At 44.1% G+C, this 25,827-nt stretch overlaps 1 protein-coding gene across 1 annotated transcript; it reads left to right on the forward strand.

Moving 5' to 3' along the window:
* The first annotated feature begins 4,801 nt into the window (after nucleotides 1-4,801).
* Nucleotides 4,802-18,293, forward strand: LOC120942987 (perforin-1-like). Its single transcript, XM_040356000.1, has 4 exons — nucleotides 4,802-4,845; nucleotides 12,717-13,279; nucleotides 14,554-14,920; nucleotides 17,345-18,293. Exons 2-4 carry the CDS (start codon nucleotides 12,729-12,731, stop codon nucleotides 18,059-18,061), a joined length of 1,635 nt encoding a protein of 544 aa, XP_040211934.1. The 5' UTR covers nucleotides 4,802-4,845; nucleotides 12,717-12,728; the 3' UTR covers nucleotides 18,062-18,293.
* Nucleotides 18,294-25,827: the final 7,534 nt, after the last annotated feature.

Here is a 25,827-nt window from a genome sequence, read left to right on the forward strand (position 1 = left end):
TTCGAAAACAATTCGATTCTTTAACAAATTCAAATGAAAATTGAAAGCAAATTTGAATCAAAATCTAAAAAATATAAATCGATTTCTAAAAAAGAATTCAATAAAATAGAATATAAAATAATAAAACAATAGAATGAAAATCAAAGGATAGTAAAGAACAGAATGGAATTTAAAGCGGGAGTTCACCCAATTCTTTTTTTTTTTTCTATTTTCCCCCTTAGCTTCCTGCTCGTTCGGTCTAGGGGAATCGGCTATTTGTTTTAAAATATGAGCCGTACTTACCCGTTTTCGAGATGCATCTTCTCCGTCGCTTCCGGGTACGGGTCTTCGGGAGCGGGCGTTCCTTCTTGATTGACAGTCTTCCGAGAGGCTTCCGACGGTCGCATCCATCGCTTCACTCGTAGCCGAAAGCAGCCGAGCGTCGGTGCGGCTCTATACTGCGCCTGCGCACCGACGTTGGGCTTCTTTCGGAAAATCGTTACCCGATGGATGCGACCGTCGGAAGCCTCTCGGAAGACTGTCAATCAAGAAGGAACGCCCATTCCCGCAGCCCATACCCGGAAGCGGCGGAGAAGATGCATCTCGAAAACGGGTAAGTACTGCACATATTTTAAAACAAATAGCCGATTCCCCTAGTAAAAACGAGCATCCATCTAAGGGGAAAATGTGTTCTCTATGGGTGAACCTCCGCTTTAATAGAACGTAATCAAATACAATAGAATATGACCTGGCGGCTTCTATCTATCTTCTATCTATCTTCCATTTTCTGAAATTCGAAATTCATATAGAATGAACTCAAATTCGAATAGAAAAATATTAGAATAAGTAGAATAATAAAATATATAAATATATATATATATAAATATTTTTTTTCTGCTCTATTCTAATATTTTTCTATTCGAATTTGAGTTCATTCTATATGAATTTCGAATTTCAGAATATGGTTTTATATATTGTAATTATATATATATATATATATATATATATATATATATATATATATATATATATATATATATATATATATATATATATATATATATATATATATATATATATATATATATATATATATATAAAATTACATTTATATATATATAACCATCTTCTGAAATTCAAAATTCATATAGAATGAACTCAAATTCGAATAGAAAAATATTAGAATAGAGTAGAATAAAATATATATATATATATATATATATATATATATATATATATATATATATATATAGAATAATATATATATATATATATATATTATTCTACTCTATACTAATATTTTCTATTCAAATTTGAGTATATTCTATATGAATTTCGAATTTCAGAAAATGGAAGATAGAAAGAAGATAGATAGAAGAAGCCGCCAGGTCATATTCTATTGTTTTTGATTACATTCTATTAAATTCTTAAACGCAGCCCAGTGCGCATGCTCCGTAGTACGCCGCAAATACATTGGTTTCGACGTGAACGTAATTAACGCACAGCCCTATTCGCGACGAGTTACGTAAACGACGTAAACGACGGAAAAACCCGACGCTGTCCCGACAGCCATACTTAACATGGCATTCGGCGGACCGACGTAAGGTTACCCCTCATATAGCAGGGGTAACCTTACGCTTCCGGAAACTACGTAAACTACGACGAAGCGGCGCAAAAACGTTCGGGAATCGGCGTATTCGGCTCATTTGCATATGCGACGCTGAAATCGACGTAAAAGCCACCTAGCGGCCAGCGTAGTATTGCATTTAGGATCTGACGGTGTAAGTGACTTACACCAGTCGGATCCTAGCCTAATTCCGGCGTATCTTGTTTTGAGAATACAAAACAATGATACGCCGGCGGGAATTTTCGAATTACGCCGGGGGATCTGTAGATACACCGGCGTAATTCTTTTGAGAATCTGGCCCACAGGCTATGCAGAGTTTTAGTCAGAGAGAGAGTCTGAAGGTAAACAGCTGCTGTGATTTTTCTTTAGTGCTTTGTGACATCACTTTGTATTAAATGTTTATTTGTAAAACAAAGCTTTAGTATTAAAAAATGAAAATGATATAATGAAAAGTGTCCATTGGATTTGAAGATATCAATGTATCTGATCACCATATAATGAACTTGTATCTTATTTGGACATTACCTTTGAAATCTGTGTGCTTTAAGTGACCAGAATTTGTCTTTCTTGCTTTGCCAAATAAAATGATTAATAAATAAATCTGCCTGTGCAATGTAAGGCGTCTCCCTTCTCTGTGTCTGATAAAATCATAAGATATCAATTACTGGCTCCCCTTTACAGGTCTCTTCATGCAGGAACACGGAGGGGGTGGGGGGGGGGGCATTTGGGGGAAGAGTGTCCCCCAAAGTGTTTGACTACTCAAAAGTCCAAAAGGAGACCAAACTTTTTTTTTATAGAACCCTTGTCAGGTTTACTATCTGGGGCTCCCCAAGAGAGATTTCCCATCACTTCCTGTTCTGTGGACAATTTTTTTACTAGACAGGAAGTGAAGCAAAACAGACAATAAAAAAGCTGTAAAAAAAAAAAAGAAAGAAAGAAAATGAAGATAAATCAAATGAGCTCCACCCCCTCACTTCACAATATCATATACTTGGGAAACAATAATCAAAACTTCAGGTCTTTCACTCTCTAACACTAATTGAACATACAAAAAAAAAATCCCTTTTATCATTACTTATTTACTTATGAAAATGCACTGATCATCCATAACTTTATGACTACCCACCTAATATTGAGGAGGTCCTCCTTTTGCCACCAAAGCAGGCCTGACCCGCAGGGCCGTCTTAATGGCATCATGGGCCCCTGGGCAAAGTAATGCTCTGGGGTCCCTACAATGATGACAGTGCAGGTAAACAGACATCAAGTAGGTAGGAGGCAGACTGCCTCCCCTATGTATCTATCACTCTCAGTGCCATCATGGGGCCCCCAATTTTGGGGCAGCTGCTTTGGGGAAAGTGCAGGCCCCCCCCCATGCAGCTGGAGCCCCTGGGCGGTGCCCAGGTGTGCCCTCTCATTAAGACAGCCCTGCTGACCCTTAGAGGCACTAGGATTGGTGTCACCTGGTGTGGTAAAACATGGTGTGTGTGTGTGTGTGTCCCCGACATTACACCCGACATACAGGACAAGAGAAGTGGTACTGTGCAGAGTCCATACATACAGAATAAGAACAGATACTGAGAATTACACCCGACATACAGGACAAGAGAAGTGGTACTGTGCAGAGTCCATACATACAGAATAAGAACAGATACTGAGAATTACACCCGACATACAGGACAAGAGAAGTAGTACTGTGCAGAGTCCATACATACAGAATAAGAACAGATACCGAGAATTACACCCGACATACAGGACAAGAGAAGTAGTACTGTGCAGAGTCCATACATACAGAATAAGAGGAGATACCGAGAATTACACCCGACATACAGGACAAGAGAAGTAGTACTGTGCAGAGTCCATACATACAGAATAAGAACAGATACCGAGAATTACACCCGACATACAGGACAAGGGAAGTAGTACTGTGCAGAGTCCATACATACAGAATAAGAACAGATACTGAGAATTACACCCGACATACAGGACAAGAGAAGTAGTACTGTGCAGAGTCCATACATACAGAATAAGAAGAGATACCGAGAATTACACCCGGCATACAGGACAAGAGAAGTGGTACTGTGCAGAGTCCATACATACAGAATAAGAACAGATACCGAGAATTACACCCGACATACAGGACAAGAGAAGTAGTACTGTGCAGAGACCATACATACAGAATAAGAGGAGATACCGAGAATTACACCCGACATACAGGACAAGAGAAGTAGTACTGTGCAGAGTCCATACATACAGAATAAGAACAGATACCGAGAATTACACCCGACATACAGGACAAGAGAAGTAGTACTGTTCAGAGTCCATACATACAGAATAAGAACAGATACTGAGAATTACACCCGACATACAGGACAAGAGAAGTAGTACTGTGCAGAGACCATACATACAGAATAAGAGGAGATACCGAGAATTACACCCGACATACAGGACAAGAGAAGTGGTACTGTGCAGAGACCATACATACAGAATAAGAACAGATACTGAGAATTACACCCGACATACAGGACAGGAGAAGTGGTACTGTGCAGAGACCATACATACAGAATAAGAACAGATACTGAGAATTACACCCGACATACAGGACAAGAGAAGTAGTACTGTGCAGAGTCCACACATACAGAATAAGAGGAGATACCGAGAATTACACCCGACATACAGGACAGGAGAAGTAGTACTGTGCAGAGTCCATACATACAGAATAAGAACAGATACTGAGAATTACACCCGACATACAGGACAAGAGAAGTGGTACTGTGCAGAGTCCATACATACAGAATAAGGACAGATACTGAGAATTACACCCGACATACAGGACAAGAGAAGTGGTACTGTGCAGAGTCCATACATACAGAATAAGAAGAGATACCGAGAATTACACCCGACATACAGGACAGGAGAAGTGGTACTGTGCAGAGTCCATACATACAGAATAAGAACAGATACCGAGAATTACACCCGACATAAAGGACATACATACAGAATTAGAACAGTTTGTGAGAAGAAATTGTTGGACACCCTGGCTGGGTGTTGGAGGTTTTGCAGTAGAGAAGGGTGTAGATCTGTGATGTGTTTTCTGCCGAATGATTTGTTCCTCATTTCAGAAGGTGAGAAGATGTGACCCCCCCCCCCCCCAACACTCACATATAAAACATCCAGACTCCTCCAGTCCTCCAGTGTCGGTGTGCTTATCACTGAGATCAGAGAACTGACATCCACGTTGGGTAAGTCCTTCTGTCCTCCTATTCACACCTATTAGTGACCATCAGGGATGGGGTTCGGGTTTGGTTCCACCATGGGGGGTTGGAGGTGGATCCTGTCTATTCCAGGCAGGGCCACCATCAGGAATTATGGGGTCCCTTACACAGCTTCAGGCATGGGCCCCCTGGGGGGGGGGGGGTGCTGCTGCCGCCTCAAATTGAGCAGCGGGGGCTGCCGCTAATTGAGATGGGGGCGTAAATTGAGAAGTGGGGGGGTTCCGCCGCTAATTGAGAAGTGGGGGGTGCTGCCGCAGCGAATTGAGGTGGGGGGGCTTTGGGTGCTGACGGAAAAAATAGAAGGGGGGTTGCCCTGGGGACCTCTGGGCCCCTTACAAAAAAAATAATAAAAAATATAAAAATATATATATAAAAAATATAAAAAAGGGGGGGGGGTAGTCATCCAGGGCCCTGGGGACCTCTGGGCTCTTTAATAAAAAGAAAAGAGAAAAAAAATAAAAAGAAAATATATAAAATATTTTTTTTTTTTTTTTATAAAAAATAAATGAAAAAGGGGTGTTGCCATCCGGGGCCCTGGGAACCTCTGGGCCATTTAATAATAAAAAAAAAGAAATAAAAAAATATATATAAAAAAATGTATAAAAAAAAAAGGGGGGTTTGCCATCCGAGGCCCTGGGGACCTCTGGGCTCTTTAATAAAAAGAAAATATATATATATTCAGGGCCCTGGGGACCTCTGGGCCCTTCAATAAAAGGAAAAGAGAAGTAAAAAAAAAATATATATATATATATATATATATATATATATATATATAACATTTTAATAAAAAATAAATGAAAAAGGGGGGTTGCCATCCGGGGGCCCTGGGGACCTCTGGGCCCTTTAAGAAAAAGAAAAAAGAAAAAAAAAAGAAATTAAAAAAAATATATTTAAAAAAAAAAGCAGTGGGGGTTGCCATCCGAGGCCCTGGGGAGCTCCGGGCCCCTGGGCCCTTTAATAAAAAATTAAAAAAATATGTAACAAAATAAAATAAAAAATATAAATTTTATAAAAAATAAATAAAAAAAAGGGGGGTTGCCATCCGGGGGCCCTGGGTATGGAAGAGCCCTGGGGCCATCATAAAAAAAAAAAAATACTAAATTCTGAGTTTCAAAGTCAGAATTCTGAGATTAAATGTCAGAATTCTGTGTTTCAAAGTCAGAATTCTGAGATTAAATGTCAGAATTCTGAGATTAAAAAGACAGAATTCTGTGTTTCAAAGTCAGAATTCTGAGATTAAATGTCAGAATTCTGTGTTTCAAAGTCAGAATTCTGAGATTAAATGTCAGAATTCTGAGATTAAAAAGTCAGAATTCTGAGATTAAATGTCAGAATTCTGAGATTCTAAATATAGTAGTCTCTATTAGGAGGATTTTAGGAGCAATTAGCAATAATGTAGTAACACCCATAGACCATCATTCTGCAGACATACAAGTCTGGTGCTCTAGATATAGATCTGTAAATCTATTTTAGTTACAGCATACAGTATTGGTAAGCAGGCAGTGCTGGGCTCTCTGGTTCCTCTACTGTATTAACAGTCCCACAGTTTACTGTCATTTGCTCTAACATAAAGAGGGATGCTGAAAACGAGTGTATTGTGTGTGTGAGTGGGGGGGGGGGGATGACACAGCTTCCATAGATAACAGAACACAATGCACCCCAACTTTTAGGAAACATTGCACTGTTGCCCCAACATGAGGGAATTGTGAGCACAATGTGTGTCTTTGTTCAGAACGGCTTGATTATAGCAATTACATGTCTGGACTAATTCTTACAGAGAATGAACCCCATATTACACATAAAAATCGATACAGGTATAGAGCTTGAGAAATAGCTCAATGCAAAGGGTGACAGACTTGTGTTTCATATTTTGTGGATTCGAATCCAGGAGACAGCACAATTTGTTTTTAAGTTATATGTATATATACATATTATTTTATACATTGCTCTTAGATTAAAATAGAGATGTCCCAATACCAATATTAGTAAATCAATATATTGAAAATGTATATGTCTTCAAAAAATTAAGCTCAGAATTCTGACTTTGAAACTCAGAATTTAGTATTTTTTTTTTTTATGATGGCCCCAGGGCTCTTCCATACCTGGGGACCTTTGGGCAACTTACAAAAAAAAGGGGGTTGCCATCCAGGCCCCTTACAGGTGTACTGCCTGTACTTCCCTGATGGCGGCCCTGATTCCAGGTTCCAGGTGTCACAGCAGAGTAATGATGTAATTCAGCCTCTTGCATTCCTTGTTCCCATAATGCACTGCAAGGGTTTAAAAACTATGGCCAGCAGGCTAATACAAACCAATAATGGGGGTTCTGTTATGTACCCCCCCCCCTATAAAAGGGAGCACAGAGCCACCATAGTGTATCGGAAGCAATTGTAGATAAAGGACAGGCAAATGCAAAAAATTACATAGAGACAGATTAGAGATTGTTTTAATTCTGATTACTGGAAACCAACCTGTTTACCGCCCCTTGTGTCCCTTACTATTGGAGGCCCATTCGTCTTCAATTTCTTATGTTGATTTGAGGTCAGCAGTCACTCTTATGGTGTTTTGTGGGGGTTTCATTTCTATTGGAGTATATTTAGATTATTTTTTATCTTTTAATTGTATTGTTTCTGCAGATATAATTACAAAAATGATTGGCTTGTTATTATCATGAATACATCTCTATATTCTCACACATAGACACGACACATAAGGGAAGACAGACATACAAGGTAGTTTTCCATCCCCCCCCCAGTTCTCCAATCCCTCAAAAAGTGACCTATAAACTTATGTATTACTTGTACTTCTATAAATGTATTCATTCCAATCTTAATGACACTTTTCTAATTATATTACAGTGCCCATATCAGACTATATTTCTATAAAGTGAGACGGAGACGCTTCTGTCTTTCTAGGGATAAAGCAAAGGGTCCAAGGCAGTTATTCACTCTGCCAAGAGAACCCCTAAGGCCCCGTACACACGACCAACTTTCTCGGCAGAATTCAGCCAGAAACTCGATCGGAGCTGAATTCTGCCCAGAAACCCGGCCGTGTGTACACTTTCGGCCGAGGAAGCCGACGAGTTCCTCGTCGAGCCAAATAGAGAACATGTTCTCTATTTCCTCTTTGTTCAATGAGGAAAGTTGGCTCGCTGAGATCCTCGGCGGCTTCACACAGAACTCGACGAACAAAACGATGAGTTTTGCCCGTCGAGTTCCTCGGACGTGTGTACGGGGCCTTACTCAGCATTTCTCAAACGTTTTTAACCCTAAAAGGAACCCATAAAATAATTTTCAGGTCTTAGGGAACCCCTATTAAAACCAATTTATTGGGGGTCTATTGGAAAAATGCCTCTTACATGCCTCTTATTACTGTTGGCCAGTGGGAAGGAAGCCCCCTTATAGAGGTGCTCAGAACATCACCTTTGTAGACAGCTAAAAAGATCATCGGTGTCGTGTAGCCGGTTCTGCCAAGTGACATTGGCCCCGAAAATTTGCAGACAACATCAAATGGGTCATTTAACCACAACTCAAAGAACCCCAAACAACCTCTGGGGGAACTCTAGAGTTCTACAAACCCTTGGTTGAGAATGACTGCCCAACCTCTTCTCCCAAAGATCGACTTTATCTTTCCCTCCTGGCCTTGTATTCTCTCTTCTACACACATAGAAGCACAAATCTGGATGAAGGCATCTCAATGGAGGTACATTTAAAAGCCCTGCTTTTTTGTCTTCACCCCCAATGGATGGTCTCTTGTTTTATATAGAATTTAGGGATGGGGTTCGGGTTTGGTACCACCATGTGGTTGGAGGTTGATTCTGTCTATTCCAGGCAGGGTCACCATCAGGAATTATGGGGCCCCTTACACAGCTGGAGCAGAGAACCGGAGGGGGGGGGGGGGCTGCCGCCTGAGATTGAGAAGCGCGGGGGGGGGGGGCTGCCGCAAATCGAATTTAGGTGTGGGGGGGCTCTTTACAAAAAAAAGACGAAATAAAGAAAAATATATATATAATAAAAGGCGGGGTTGCCATCCGGGGCCCTGGGAACCTCTGGGCCCTTTAATAAAAATAAAAAAATACATAAAAAATAAATAAATATATAAAAAAATAAGAATAAACATTTATTTTAAAAAAAGGGGGACGGTTGCCATCCAGAGCCCTGGGGACCTCTGGGCCCTTTAATAAAAGATAAATATATAAACAAAAATAAAAAAATAAACATTTATAAAAAAAATTAAAAAAGGGGGTTTGCCACATGGGGCCCTGGGGACCTCTGAGCCCTCTAATAATAATAATAATAATATATATATATATATATATATATATATATATATATATATATATATATATATATATATTATTATTATTATTAGAGGGCTCAGAGGTCCCCAGGGCCCCATGTGGCAAACCCCCTTTTTTTATTTTTTTTATAAATGTTTATTTTTTATATATATAAATATATATTTATATATATATAAATATATATATAAAAATAAAAAATAAAAGAAATAAAAAAATATATAAAAAAAAAATGTTTTTATATTAAAAAAAGGAGGGTTGTCATCCTGGCCCTGGGGATCTCCGGGCCCCTGGGAACCTGCGGACCCCGAAAAAAAATGTCCCTTTAATAAAAAATAAAATAAAAATATATTAAAAAAAATATATTTTTTTTATAAAAAAATAAATAAAAAAAGGGGGGGTTGCCATCCGGGGCCCTGGGGTACTCCGGGCCCCTGGGGACCTCCGGACCTCTAAAAAAATAAATTAAAAAAATTGGCCCTTTAATAAAAAAACAAAATAAAAATATATAATTTTTTTTTTTTTTTTAAATAAAAATAAAAAAAAGGGGGGTTGCCATCTCGGGCCCTGTGGGGACCTCCGGGCCCCTTACAGGTGTACTGCCTGTACCCCCCTGATGGTGGCCCTGATCGCTCTACAATATTTAGGTATCATTTCTTTAAGCTGGCCATGGACGGTTCGAATCTTGACCAAAGACGGTTTGATTCTTGACTATAGACGGTTCAAATCTCGGCCAGTTTAGCAGGGACCGGCCAAGATTCGAACCTTGTATGGGCAGGCTGATTGTACCCAAGTTGATCAATCAATCCCAGTCTTTCCAGCGTGCCGTGTAGCCGACGCCCTCCACTGAGCGGGACTAGGACGCTTCACTCTGCCTGGTATCCTATCGGCGGTGTGAGCAGGAGATACCGACACCGATCGTCTCTGGATCTGGTGACTTTTCAAATGTTCATTTTGTTGATTTGAATGTACGTTTAATGTATAGGGAAGCCTGATGTGATGGGTCTTGAGGGTTTATGATCATTAAAACTTCATTACGCTATGGTGGCTTCCTTTGTTTTTACGTGTCTCACCTGAGGTTCCCTATCATAAGTGGCTCCTTGATAGATGCTGTCTGCAGAGGTTCATGGCCAATGAAGTTTGATTCACTGAAAGGCTTATCATACATTTCATTGTGGTGAGTTTGAACCCCGACGGGGCGAGTGTTCACAAGTGGTGGATTGAGAAGATTTTGGTGGAAGGTGCATGCTGCTATATTCTTTTTAAACACTCCTCCTCGGAAAATTTTCACCTGCCGTTCTTCATCTATCTTGGTTTTCATGGTGGTGGTGAATACGCCACCTAAAGATCAGCGCTGTTTGTGCTTTATTTTATTGAATGGACTGACTTTTTTCATCAATAAGCGTTAGGCCCCGTACTCACGACCAAACATGTCTGCTGAAACTGGTCCGCGGACCAGTTTCAGCAGACATGTTTGGCTGTGTGTAGGCCCGAGCGGACCATTTTCGGGCGGATCGGACAGGTTTCCAGCGGACAACTGTTTCCTGGACTTGCTTTAAAACAGTCCGCTGGAAACCTGTCCGCCCGGACATGTACGGTCGTCTGTACAGACCTACCATACATGTCCTGCCGCCCGCCATCCCTCGCATGCGTGGAAGCCTTTTAAAGGCAGGCCGCCCACGTCGACGCGTCATTGTCGCGGCGACACCGCGGACACGCCCCGCGTATTGTTTACGCGCGGACCTCTGTTCGATGGTGTGTACGGCCATCGAACAGAAGTCCCCGGGCAGTCCCCGGGCAGACATGTCCGATGAAAACGGTCCGCGGACCGGTTTCATCGGACACGTTTGATCGTGAGTACTTGGCCTTAGAGTACTACTTTGTATATGTTTTCTATTTTAACAGCTGCTTCCGTTTAGGTTGTCTGTTATTCAATTAGCAGGGAATTTTTACATTTAATTGTATGTTCTTTACTCCTGGTTCTGCAAAGTTATATACATCCGGGTGGCACTAAGCAGTGTATATTAGGCCTTTTTATACACTACTGTAAAGTTTTTTTTTGCTGTTTACTTTTTTGGTGAATGAGTAGAGATATTATGTTCCCCCTTAGGGCTCTTTCACACGGAGCGGATCCGTATTGATCCGCCCCGTGTGTGTCCGTCTGCTCAGCGGCGATCATCCGTAAATCCCCGCTGAGCTGTCGGCGGACAGGGCGGTCCCCGCACACTGTGCAGAGACCGCCCTGTCTTTCCTCCGCTCTCCCCTATGGGGAATCGGATGAATACGGACTGTGTGTCCGTATTCATCCGATCCGTTCCGCCAGACGGAAAAATAGGGTTTTCTTCCGTCTGAAAAAGCGGATCTTTGCGGAGGCGGATCTTTACGGACGTTAGCGGATGCTCATCCGCTAACATCCACAATCCCATAGGGATGCATTGTGAGTCCGTAAACGGACTTGTAAAAACGGACCGTTCTTCTGCCCGTGTGAAAGGGCCCTTACTCATTCACGTTAGAGGTGGTATCTGTGTGTCCCCTTTATTGTTAAAGTGAGCTTTCAGATTCCTATAGACTCCCCATAACCACCTGGCCAGGGTTGTGGGGAAGAGGCCAGTCTTCTCATCAACTTGGGGACAAGGTGCTATGCATGGGGTTCCTCCTTGAAAGTCGTACAAAGCACTTTTAATTTGGCAGTAAATTATCCAATCAGCAGGGAGGATGAGCTTTTATGATTGATATATGTGTCCTCATTGGAGAGATTCTCCCAAAGTTCCAATATGAGTGAAGCCCGGAGCAATGCCATAAGTTATCTTCTTGTTTTTCCTCTGTGGAGTTGCTTCTTCATATATTACTTCAAGGAAACTGGGAAACTGAAATGCCGCGAACACACGCTCGGAATTTCCGACAACAAATGTTTGATGGGAGCTTGTTGTTGGAAATTCTGACCGTGTGTAGACTTTCCGACAACAAAAATTTGAGAGCTGGTTCTCAAATTTTCCGACAACAAAATCAGTTCTCGTAAATCCCGATTGTGTGTAGACAATTCCGATGCACAAAATTCCACGCATGCTCTGAATCAAGTACGAGACGTTAAAACTAGCGTTCGTAATGGAGATAGCACATTCGTCACGCTGTAACGGACTGAAAAGCACGAGGCTGAAAAGAGCGAATCGTCTCTCACCAAACTTCCACTAACACGACTGGTAATGAACGTCCCTTTAATAGTGCCGTCGTTCGTGTTGTACGTGACCGCGTTCTTGGCGTTCGGAATTTCCAACAACATTTGTGCGACCGTGTGTATGCAAGACAAGTTTGAGCCAACATCCGTCTGAAAACAATCCACGGTTTTGTTGTCGTAATTTTCGATCGTGTGTACGCGGCATTAGGGGGCGGCAGCCCTATTACCAGTTTCCAGTGGATTTTTTAAAGGAATATTCGGGAATAAAAAATAAAAAAAAATCCTGTAAAATAATTATGTATAGTAAATCATAAAGAGCATATCAATGGGGAATCTCTAACGTTGGTCTTGTTTTTATGTTTTCTGCAGGGTTCATTTTCAATGCAACTGAATATGTGGCTCATCTTGGTTCTTCTCAGCTTTGCCACCTCTACCCACTGCCAATCTCACCCCCCACTCACCTACGCCTGCCAAACTGCCAAGAAACCACAATGCGATCAACTCCATTTTGTCCCCGGGCACAATCTTCTTGGTCAAGGCTTTGATATTGTGACCATGAAGCAGACCAGGGCTCACCTGCTGGATCTCCAGACATTTTCTACACAGAACAACACCTGCACTGTCTGTCGCAACCCATATATGAACAAGGCTTGGCAAAAGGTGCCCCTTGCAATGGTGGACTGGAGGCCCCAGGCATCCTGCTCTCGGAAGATCAGCAGTGAGGTCTCCCGATCTTCTGCATCTCTGGCTGAGGATTCTACATCTGATGTGAAGAATGACTGGGAAGCTGGTCTAGAGGTCACCCATCCTGGGGTGACCGGCAAACTGGTAACTGGTGGTTCTCATTCCGAAGTAGCAAAGTTTGGTGAGAGTAAGACCAGCACAGACCGTTACAGCTTCATCAAGCACCATATGAGTTGTGTCTATTACAGGTACGTCTTTGAATGTAACATATATTTTCATAATTAAACCGGTAAAATGTATGACAAAAAGCTCTCACTACTTTAAAAGATCTGTTTACCAGCTGCAAAATTATTTTGCTTCCAATGAAACAGATTTTGCTAATTTGACCAGTATAGTAATATACTAATATATTGAGTCAGTAACTCAACTGCCCCAGTACCTATTAAGGCTCCAGGATGCTCAAAAAAATCTTTCTGAATGTCGAATTGCTGGCAGGAAAACGCTGCTTTAAAAACACGATTTTATCAGCTTTTGGCATTGCATTTCTCTGCCTCTATTCAAAATTAATGGTTCCCTTTGGATCATCATGATCCGACTTGCGGTGTGACTTGTGTGCTGTGGATGAAGGGGAACCACGCTAAAATAAAAAATAAAAATTGGCGTGGGGTTCCTCCCTCGGACAATACCAGACCCCCTATGCCGAAAAAACAGCATGGGGGTCCTCCCAAATTCCATACCAGACCCTTATCTGAGCACGCAGCCCAGCCGGTCAGGAATGGGGGTGGGGACTAGCGAGCAGCACCCCCCCTCCTGAACCGTACTAGGCTGCATGCCCTCAACAGGGGGGGTGGGTGCTTTGGACAGGGGGGTCCCCCACCCCAAAACACCTTGTCCATATGTTGATGAGGACAAGGGCCTCTTCCCAACAACCCTGGCCGTTGGTTGTCGGGGTCTGCGGGTGGGGGGCTTATCGGAATCTGGGAGCCCCCTTTAATAAGGGGGCCCCCCACCCTATGTGAATGAGTATGGGGTACATCGTACCCCTACCCATTCACCTGGAATAAAAAGTGTCAAAAATAAAACACACTACACAGGTTTTTAAAGTAATTTATTAGGCAGCTCCAGGGGTCTCTTCCGACTTCGGGGGTCTCTTCCGACTTCTCCACTCTCTCCAGTATTCCTCCCTCTGTCTTTTGTTGGGTTCTTCTGCTCTTTTGCCCGCTCTTCTGCTAGCTCTTGCCCGGTCTTCTTCGTTGTCTTCTTTCCTCTGCTCTTCTTCCGATGTTGACTCAATGCTCTCTAGCGCTGTAATGCCGTGTGTGCAGTGCGCAACCACTTATATAGGCATGGGGTGGGGTCACCGGGTGATGTGATCCAATGACCCCACCCACTTATGACTTCACCGCCCCATCATGCCCCCATCACCGCCCCATCATGCATCCTACTCCCAATGCAAGTGATAAAATGATTGGAAAAATGTGTTTGTTTTTTTCTTTAAGCTCTAAATTTGTCCATTTACCAGCTTCCGACTTTCAGACCTCTCTCCGCTGAGCAAAGATCTAAAACGGGCCTTGGAGTCTCTGCCACCGACTTATGATGCCACCACTAAAGCAAACTACAGACGTCTAATTAGCATCTACGGCACTCATTATATCACCAAAGCAGATGTAGGTGGCAAAGTGCAAGAGGTCAACGCCATCAAGACCTGCCAAGTCACCATGGATGGCATGTCCATGGAGGAGCTGAAAGATTGTCTTAACGTTGAGGCTTCAGTTTCTGTCATAGGGAAAGGTGAAGCAAATTCCAAAGTTAACGCCTGCAAGGAACTTAGCCAAAAATCCAACAGGGGGGAGAGTTTCCATCAGACGTTTAATGAGAAGAGTTGGGAGGTGAGTTGTACAACAGGAATAAGTATAGTTTGTATATACCGTATTTATCGGCCTACTGCGCGCACCGGCGTATAGCGCGCACCCCTGATCTGGACGTGAAATTCCTGATATTTCTTTTTATTACTTACAGTTTTGGTGTCTTGCTCGGCGTCTATTGGCAGCCTTGTCCGGTCCAGCGTTCGTCTGCAGCCTTCATGGTGTCCTCTCCGCTTGTCCCGCGGTGTCTCTGAGCCGATCCCCGCTTCCCGCGCTGTGTTTGAACGCCGCCGCCGACATATACCGAGCGCAGTACACTCGGGCATGCTCAGCCACGCTCTGCCACACTCGGCTCCTCTCGGCTTCTCTCGCATAACCGCGAGGGGAGCCGAGCATGGCCGAGTGTACCCGAGTGAGGCGCCGAAAAAACAGCATGGGGGTCCTCCCAAATTCCATACCAGACACTTATCTGAGCACGCAGCCCAGCCGGTCAGGAATGGGGGTGGGGACTAGCGAGCAGCACCCCCCCTCCTGAACCGTACTAGGCTGCATGCCCTCAACAGGGGGGGTGGGTGCTTTGGACAGGGGGGTCCCCCACCCCAAAAAACCTTGTCCCCATGTTGATGAGGACACTCGGGCATGCTCAGCCCCGCTCTGCCACACTCGGCTCCTCTCGGCTTCTCTCGCATAACCGCAAGGGGAGCCGAGCATGGCCGAGTGTACCCGAGGGTACTGCGCTCGGTATATGTCGGCGGCTGTGTTCAAACACAGCGCGGGAAGCGAGTATCGACGTATATCGCGCACCCACGATTTTGCCCTGATTTTAAGGGCAAAAAAGTGTGCGGTATACGCTGATAAATACGGTATATATATAAATACTCTAGATATATTTTTTTTGTATGTTTATGATACCTATTAGCTTAGTATCACACTCAGTAGTGTATTTAGGTTTTGTGCTTCCCTAAGCCTGACTAAACTCATGCCCCCCCCTAATTTAAATATGACCCACCCCTTTCTGCCAAGTCCACACCCCTGAAATTTTTGAGTCGGGACACTAGTTCTGAGGGCCTGGGGCGGGGGGCAATGAATTCCCTTAATTTGCATAGATTTCCTCTAACTTCCTGTTTGGCTATGGGACAGGAAGCAAAGGGAAATCTCTGCAATGGGACAGGGATCTATGGCCAAATTGCATTCATACCAAATTGCATTGACTCGCCCCCAGTTAAGAGTCATTACGTTACCATTTTGATGTGTTCACAATATACATATGTACAGAATATCCTACATAAATCTGCCTAAACATAGAAGAATATTCCACCAATGAAGCAACAATGTGGACTCAATACAATTGCTCCGACAGGGGGGCAGAGCCTTGAAACCCTTATACAGTAGAACCTTGGATTGCGAGTAACGCGGTTAACAAGCGTTTCGCAATATAAGCACTGTATTTCCTAAAATCCTAACTCGGCTTGTGAGTGTAGTCTTGCAAAACGAGCAGGATTAAGGCCAAAGAGGTGTGCAGTACCGCATTTGGCCTGAGGTGGGGGGCGCCGGAGCCGGCGCCATTCGCAAACGCCCGGAAAGGCCAGAGAACAGTTCAACTGACCTCGGCAAACCTCGGAAAGGCTCGTGAATGGAGTCTTTCCAAGGTTTGCCGAGGTTAGCCTAACTGTCCTCGGGCCTTTCGTCGAGAAGGATCCGGCCTCAAAATCTCTGAGTCTGAACATCTGTTCGTCAGCTGTAGATGGAGCATGCCGCATGAACATGGCGCTCGCTCCCGATGCTCAGGGCTGTTTATACACGCCGCTCTCCGCTCGCTCTATACAGCAAGGGGCAGCAAGGGGCGGATACTTTTCTCAAAGGGGCGGATATGGTTATAAGATGCCGCATTATGGCCAGTGCTTTATGATGGGCAGTGCTTTTCTCGAAAGGGCGGATGTGATATTGAGCAGCCCCTTTCAAAAAAACACTGGCCATCATGCCTCTTCTAACCATATCCGCCCCTTTCAGAAAACCATCCGCCCCTTGCTGTATAGAGCAAGCGGTAAGCAGCCCCGAGTATCAGTAGCGAGCGACGTGTTCATTGCGCATGCTCCGTCTACAGCTAATCAGCCTCTGAGATTTCCGTCGGCTCGGATTGCACCTGCGCAGTCCAGCCTGGACTCTATCCGATAGGGGAACCATATCGTTAGAACACCGGCCATTTCCGAGGCTCTCTGGCGCCCCCCCTCCCATGCGGTATTACATGCCATTGAAGTCAATGCGGAACTAATTTATTTATTTTCCATTGACTTCAATGGGGAAACTCGCTTTGATATGCGAGTACTTTGGATTATGAGCATTCTCCTGGAACGGACTATGCTCGTAATCCAAGGTTCCACTGTACATGGTATATAGGAGAATGTCTTACTGACAATGAGCAAAATAACGTTTCTTTGTGAATTTTAGGTGAGAGGAGGGAAGATCAAATTTGAGCAGCTCTCCTTTGATGTAAAGAATGCAGACGTAAACGCTTTCAAGGCCTGGATGGAAAGCCTAAAGACTGACCCCGATATCATATCCTACTCTCTGGACCCCATCCACAACCTGGTTGAAGCCAACAGACCTCAGAGACAAAGCCTACAGAAAGCCATCAGCGCGTACATCTTGGAGAAGGCCCTGCATAGGAGCTGCTCTTGCCCATCGGGTTCCCAGCTGAGTCCTGGTAAAGAGTGCAACTGCGTTTGTCCTACTGGTGGAGGCCAAAATATAAACTGTTGCCCCGCAAAAAGGGGATTTTCCAAAGTGGTGGTCACTATACAACGTGCCTCAGGCCTTTATGGGGACTACGGTTCACAGACTGATGCCTATGTCAAAATAAGTGCTGGGTCGAGTTCTGCTCGGACAGAGACCAAATGGAACAACGATAATCCAAAATGGAACACAAGGATTGACCTCGGAGTTTTGGAACTCAGTCCAGGGTTTAGCGTGAAGGTGGAGGTTTGGGATGAGGATAATAAATATGATGATGACCTGCTTGGAAAATGTGAAAAAAAAATCAACAGTGGTGTGAAGGACGAGGTTTGTTACCTTGACAATGGTAGTGTGACTTTTACAGTGAGTGTACAATGCCTCCCCCACCTGGCTGGGCCCCTTTGTAAGGACTATGCTCCTTCCACTAGTTAGACACGTCTTCTATAGTCCAGCCACTGACTTTAGGAAGAACTCTGAACTCCAAAAACACTTTACATAGTTTGTTTGGGCCAAGCTGGCCCAAACTATGTCCCTCACTAACCTGTGAGGCCACTGGGAGTGTGTTCTGGGTGCGAGCGGAGACTTCTGGCGGGCTGATGATGTCACTACCTCTGATTCAGCCATTTAGGCTGCATTCACACCTGAACGCGGCGTATTGTACCGCGATTTGCCGCGACAATTTGCGGCGTTTTGTCCCGCGATTTGCTGCGACAAAACGCGTCGTTTTTTAGCCTAACAATACACCGGAGGGGTGATTAACATTGTCGGCTATGCCGAACGCCGAAGCCGCCTGAAGAAAAGGGTCCGGGACTTGTTTTGAGCTTCAGGCGTACGGCGTTTCAGCATTCGGCGTGGAGATGTGAACCAACTCCATAGCCGACAATGTTAAATCACCCCTCCAGCGTATTGCAGGCTGCAATAGCGGCGGGCGTAAATACGCCTAGGTGTGAATGGAGCCTTAGAGGAAGCTTTGTATCCATTGATAGAATACAGGGCTTGCTCTGAGCGGCTGAGCGCCATTGCTGTAGACTGATCTGTGTTCTGGGTATAGGGTGACCACATTTCCAAACTACCATTCAGAGACACCCTTCCCAAAAATCAGCTTGTGCTGTAACGAATCACAGCACAGTGATTGGACACAAGAGGCGGGATTTATGATTTCTCCAAATCCCAAGCAGGGGAGGCGGGACTGTGCTCCTCCAGGCCAGGACAAGTACTGTCAGTGAGTAAAGAGGTGATGTGGCGGCCTTTTTTTGTGGGCATCAGATTGGCCCGGGGGGTGGCTGTGTCAGTTTCATTCCGGGACACTGTATTGTCCTGGAATGAAGGTGGCCGGGACAGACCTGCAAAACGCGGGACTGTCCCGGGCAATCCAGGACATGTGGTCACCCTATCTGGGTATGAGACTGGAATCCTTGGCTCTCACCCGGAAACACAGTGCGGTATGCTCTATGTGGCCTCAGCTACATGCAGTTTATACCGCACGTCCAGAGGCCTCACAGGTTAGTAAGGGACATTCGTTTATTTGGGCCAGCTTGGCCCAAACAAACTATGTAAAGTGTTTTGAAAGATAGAGCTCTTCTTTAAAGCTGATATCCAGCTTTCAGTGATGTTTAACCACTTCAGCCCTGGAAGAATTGGCTGCCCAATGGCCGGGCCATTTTTTTGGGGGGATTCGGGACTGCGTCGCTTTAACTTACAATTGCGCGGTTGTGTGGCGCTGTACCCAAACAAAATGGACGTCCTTATTTTCCCAGAAATAGAGCCTTCTTTTGGTGGTGTTTGATCATCTCTGCGGTTTTTATTTTTTGCGCTGTAAACAAAAATAGAGCGATAATTTTGAAAAAAAAATAATATTTTTTACTTTTTGCTATAATAAATATCGTGGGTGCGATCGTGGGTGCCCGGCGATGATCGCGCCCGCCGGGCAGTCGCACCGGCACCAGGGCGCTATAAATAAAAAAAAGAGTGAAAATTTTGAAAAAAAACCACAATATTTTGTACTTTTTTGCTATAAGAAATATCCCAACTTTTTTTGAAAAAAAAAGCAATTTTTTCTCATTTTAGGCCGATATGTCTTCTACATATTTTTGGTAATAAAAATCGCAATAAGCATATATTGATTGGTTTGCGCAAAAGTTATACAGTCTAAAAAATAGGGGATAGATTTATATAATTATTATTATTTTTTTTACTAGTATTGGCGGGACTGCGACATTATGGCGGACATATCGGACACTTTTGACACATTTTTGGGACCATTGGCATTTATACAGCGACCAGTGCTATAAAAATGCACTGATTACTGTAAAAATTTCACTGGCAGCGAAGGGGTTAACACTAGGGGGCGATCAAGAGGTTAATTGTGTTCCCTGGGTGTGTTCTAACTGGGGATGGGACTGAACTAGGGGAAATTACGATCTGTCTTTCATCACAGAACAGGGATGTGTGTGTTTACACACACACGTCCCTGTTCTGCCTCTCGTGCCCTCTACCGCTCGCGGACGGCGGGCATCGCGACCGCCGGTCACGAGCATTGGCACCCCGCGATGCAGCGACTAGGAGCGGTGTATTAACTGAAGGCAGACTCAGTTACAATAGTGCCAGATTTATAAGGAGCAAAAGCGACAACTGCCTTAGGGCCCTTTGAAATAAGAGGCCCACCTCTATCCAAAAATAATATAAAAAAAGATAAACAAAATGGTGTCACTTTTATTCCTATTACAAGAAAAGTAAACATCCCTTGTAATAGAAAAAAATGACAGAACCTCTTAAATATGAGATCTGGGGGTCAAAAAGACATCACATCTCATATTTACACTAAAATGCAATAAAAAAATAAAACGTTGTTTGAAAAAAAAAATTGCTTTAAGAGCTATGGGCGGAAGTGACGTTTTGACGTTGCTTCCGCCCTGCAATGGTATGGAGACGGGTGGGGGCCACCTTGCCCTCCCACATCTCCATACCGCAGAGGGGAGAGGACGCCAACGGCGGAGGGCGCCCGAGCTTGGCGGGAGAGGGGGATCTCTCCCGCCACCGATAAAAGTGATCTGGCGGCGAATCCGCCGCAGAGACCACTTTTATCACTCCCGCTGAAGAAGAGGATACCAGGGTTATGGCAGCTAGCTGCTGCCATAACAACGATAAGTGCCAACATATAACGATAGCGGGCGGTCCGTAAGCGGTTTAAAAATAATTAAATTGATTAAATCTACATATTTTTGTAGGTAAAAAAAAGTGCATTTGTTATTTCCCCTCCAGGAGCCTGTATTGCACCTACGATCTGTACAATGCGTTTCAGTGTCAGGCTCCTGGAGAGCGAGTTATAATTTTCAGAACATTTACTGACCATCTAAAACCATTCATTGGAATTTATTTTTTTGTTCCAACAGTAGGGCCCTAAAGTTTATCTGCTTTACTTTTTATCTGCTTTATGATTTTTTTGGGCTTTAGATATATTTTATTTTTGCCATTGTATAGTTTTCTCTTTTTTAAAGCTGAACTCCAGGCAAACAGCCATATACATAAATGAAATACATAAAAAGGTAAATGTTTTACCACCCCCCCTTGCGATGCAGGCCTTCTCATCCAACATTAGGCCTGACCTCATTAATGCTCTTCTGGAAGAACGGTCAAACATTCCCATAGACACACTCCTAAACCTTGTGGACGGCCTTCCCAGAAGAGTTGAAGCTGTTATAGCTGCACAGGGTGGGCCAACTCAATATTGAACCCTACGGACTAAAGCCTCGTACACACGATCAGTCCATCCGATGAGAACGGTCTGAAGGACCGTTGTCATAGGTTAACCGATGAGGCTGACTGATGGTCCGTCACGCCTACACACCATCGGTTAAAAAAACAATCGTGTCAGAACGCGGTGACGTAAAACACAACAACGTGCTGAAAAAAACGAAGTTCAATGCTTCCAAGCATGCGTCGACTTGATTCTAAGTATGCACGGATTTTTAACCGATGGTTGTGCGATCGTTTTTTTCCCATCGGTTAGGAATCCATAGGTTAAATTTAAAGCAAGTTGGCTTTTTTTTAACCTATGGTTAAATAACCTATGGGGCCCCACACACAATCGGTTTGGACCGATGAAAACGGTCCATCAGACCGTTGTCCTCTGGTTAACCTATCGTGTGTACGAGGCCTAAGACTGGGATGCCATTAAAGTTCATGTGCGTGTAAAGGCAGGCGTCCCAATACTTTTGCTTCTATATTGTGTATGTAATGATATGTCCTGTTCTGTAGATACAGAGGCCCGGATTCAGAAAGGACTTACAACGGCGTATCTCCAGCTACGCCGTCGTAAGTCCGAATGTGTGCCGTCGTATCTCGGCGCCTGATTCAAAGAATTTGGCCAAGATCCGACTGACGTAAGTCTCTTACGCCGTCGTATCTGGGGTGCATATTTACGCTGGCCGCTAGGGGCGCTTCCATAGATTTACGCGTAGAATATGCAAATGAGCTAGATACGCCGATTCACAAACGTACTTGCGCCCGCCGCCTTCATATACGTCGTTTGCGTAAGGTGTTTTGTAGGCGTAAAGTTACCCCTGCTATATGAGGCGCAGCCAATGTTAAGTATGGACGTCGGAACTGCTTCGAATTTTACGTGGTTTACCTCGTTTGCGTAAGTCGTACGTGAATGGGGCTGGGCGTAGGTTACGTTCACGTCGAAAGCATTGAGTATTTGCGACGTGATTTTGAGCATGCGCACTGGGATACGTCCACGGACGGCGCATGCGCCGTTCGTTAGGCGCGTCATTTACGTGAGGTCACAATTCATTAGCATACAACATGCCCACTACAGCCTACTTTGAATTACGCGCGCTTACGCCGGCCCATTTACACTACGCCGCCGTAACTTAGGACGCAAGTTCTTTGTGAATACTGTACTTGCCACTCTAACTTACGGCGGCGTAGCGTATATGAGATGCACTACTCCCGCCGAAAGATACACGATTCGTTCTGAATCCGGGGCCAGACTATGCAGAGTTTTAGTCAGAGAGATAGTCTGAAGGTAAACAGCTGCTGTGCTTTCTCTTTAGTGCTTTGAGACATCACCTTGTATTAAATGTTTATTTGTAAAACAAAGCTTTAGTATTAAAACATGAAAATTATATAATGTCCATTGGATTTGAAGATATCAATGTATCTGATCACCATATAAATGAACTTGTATCTTATTTGGACATTACCTTTGAAATCTGTGTGCTTTGAATGACCAGAATTTGTCTTTCTTGCTTTGCCAAATAAAATGATTAATAAATAAATCTGCCTGTGCAATGTAAGGCGTCTTCCTTCTCTGTGTCTGATAAAATCATAAGATATCAATTACCGTCTCCCCTTTACAGGTCTCTTCATGCAGGAACACGGAGGGGGGGGGGCGGAGTTCATAAGGAGCAGATTTTTTTTTAGAACCCTTGTCCGGTTTACTATCTGGGGCTCCCAGAGAGAGATTTCCCATCACTTCCTGTTCTGTGGACAATTTTTTTACTAGACAGGAAGTGAAGGAAAATCTGCAACAGACAATAAAAAAAGCTGTAAAAAAAAAAAGAAAATTAAGATAAATCAAGTGAGCTCCACCCTCACTTCAAAATATATACGTGGGAAGCAATTGAAACTTCAGGTCTTTCACTCTCTAACACTAATTGAAAATACAAAAAATAAATAAATAACCCTTTATCATTGCTTATTTACTTATCAAAATGCACTGATCATCCATAACTTTATGACCACCCGCCTAATATTGAGGAGGTCCTCCTTTTCCCACCAAAGCAGGCCTGATCCGGAGAGGCATGCAGTGACGTCACTAGGATTGGTGTCACCTGGTGCGGTAAAACATGGTGTGTGTGTGTGTGTCCCCCCCCCCCCCAATCATTTTTTAAATCTGCGGGAATGAGGGAGGTGAGAGAGAGAAGGCAGAGAGAGAGAGAGAGAGAGAGAGAGAGAGAGAGAGACAGTGAGAGGGGGCAGGGAGAGAAAGAGAGGGAAAGGGGTCAGGGAGAGAGAAAAAGAGAGGGCAGAGACAGAGAAGGGGGAGAGAGATGGCAAAGAAGGGAGGGGGCAGGGAACGCAAACGACGTAAAAAAATGCGCCGGGCGGACGTACGTTTGAGAATTGCCGTATCTAGTTAATTTGCATACTCTACGCGGAAATCAACGGAAGCGCCACCTAGCAGCCAGCGTAAATATGCACCTAAGATCCGACGGCGTACTAAGACGTACGTCAGTCGGATCTAGCCTACATTCTGGCGTATCTTGTTTTGTGAATACAAAACAAAGATACGCCGGCGCATCATAGAACTTACACGGCGTATCAATAGATACGCACCGTAAGTTCTTCGTGGATCTGGGCCATAGCCTCTACAAAATAGATAGTTTTATGGCATTTTTTTATTATTTTTTTATACAGCGATCAGTGCTATAAAAATGCATTAATTACTGTATAACTGTGACTGGCAGGGAGGGGGTTAACCACTAGGGGGCAAGGAAGGGGTTAAGTGTGTCCTAGGGAGTGATTCTAACTGTTAGGCGGTGTGGCTACGTGTGACACGTCACGGATCGCTGCTCCCGATGAGCGGGAGCAGACGATCAGTGGCTTCTCACAAGGCAGAACATGGCATTCTGTGACCCGGTCACAGGACACCGGCGGAAATGGAGTCCGTGGGTCCCGCGGGCACGTCACGGAGACCGCGGAGGGGGCAGGATTCAAAGTAACATATATATACGTTACTTTGCCTGGCTGTGCCATTCTGCCGACGTATATCTGCGTTAGGCAGTCGGCAAGTGGTTAAAATGAGCACTTTTGATTTTTCATGTCCCAAAGACTTTAACCGCTTCCCGACCGCCGCATGTACATTTACGTCGGCAGAATGGCACGTACAGGCACATTGGCGTACCTGTACGTCCCTGCCTTTCCGCGGGGTCCGATCGGGACCCCCCCCCCCCCCCCCCCGCTACATGCGGCAGTCGGATTCCCTCGGGGAGCGATCCGGGACGAGGGCGCGGCTATTCGTTTCTAGCCGCCCCCTCGCGATCGCTCCCCGGAGCTGAAGAACGGGGAGAGCCGTATGTAAACACGGCTTCCCCGTGCTTCACTATGGCGGCGCATCGATCGAGTGATCCCTTTTATAGGGAGACTCGATCGATGACGTCAGTCCTACAGCCACACCCCCCTACAGTTGTAAACACACACTAGGTGAACCCTAACTCCTACAGCGCCCCCTGTGGTTAACTCCCAAACTGCAATTGTCATTTTCACAATAAACAATGCAATTTAAATGCATTTTTTGCTGTGAAAATGACAATGGTCCCAAAAATTTGTCAAAATTGTCCGAAGTGTCCGCCATAATGTCGCAGTCACGAAAAAAAAACGCTGATCGCCGCCATTAGTAGTAAAAAAAAAAAAAAAAAAATAGAAATGCAATAAAACTATCCCCTATTTTGTAAACGCTATACATTTTGCACAAACCAACCGATAAACGATTATTGCGATTTTTTTTACCAAAAATAGGTAGAAGAATACGTATCGGCCTAAACTGAGGAAAAAAAAAATGTATATATGTTTTTGGGGGATATTTATTAAAGCAAAAAGTAAAAAATATTGCATTTTTTTCAAAATTGTCGCTCTATTTTTGTTTATAGCGCAAAAAATAAAAACCGCAGAGGTGATCAAATACCACCAAAAGAAAGCTCTATTCGTAGGGAAAAAAGGACTCCAATTTTGTTTGGCAGCCACGACGCAGTACCGAATTGTAAAAACCCCTTGGGTCATTTAGCAGCATATTGGTCCGGTCCTTAAGTGGTTAATAGGGTTTACATGTTCGCTAGAAATGTTTGCGTGTTTGAGATGTTCTGGTGTGAACTGAAAGGGGGGGGTGTATGGTCCATCCCTAAACACTAGTGCCAATAATGCCGGAAAAAGAAGTGGCACTTTGCAGAGTCCATACATACAGAATAAGAATAGATACTGAAATCTTGATCTTGATCTTTAGCAGCCCTGGCTGGGTGTCGGAGGTTTTGCAATACAGAAGGGTGTAGATCTATGGAGGGTTTTCTCACTTGGACTGTCAGATGATTTGTTCCTTATTTCAAAAAATTTAGAAGATGTGACCCCCCCCCCCCCCCCAACACTCACATATAACACATCCAGACTCCTCCAGTCCTTCAGTCTCAGTGTGTCCATCA

The sequence above is a fragment of the Rana temporaria genome, chromosome 6, assembly GCF_905171775.1.
Source record: "Rana temporaria chromosome 6, aRanTem1.1, whole genome shotgun sequence".
Lineage (NCBI taxonomy): Eukaryota > Metazoa > Chordata > Amphibia > Anura > Ranidae > Rana > Rana temporaria.

Excerpts from the sequence above, each read along its gene's own strand:
- LOC120942987 (XM_040356000.1), top strand. The coding sequence starts at position 12,729 with ATGCAACTGAATATGTGGCTCATCTTGGTTCTTCTCAGCTTTGCCACC. Across the intron at positions 13,280-14,553 it reads ATGAGTTGTGTCTATTACAG|CTTCCGACTTTCAGACCTCT; the intron begins GTACGTCTTTGA and ends TCCATTTACCAG. Across the intron at positions 14,921-17,344 it reads TTAATGAGAAGAGTTGGGAG|GTGAGAGGAGGGAAGATCAA; the intron begins GTGAGTTGTACA and ends TGTGAATTTTAG.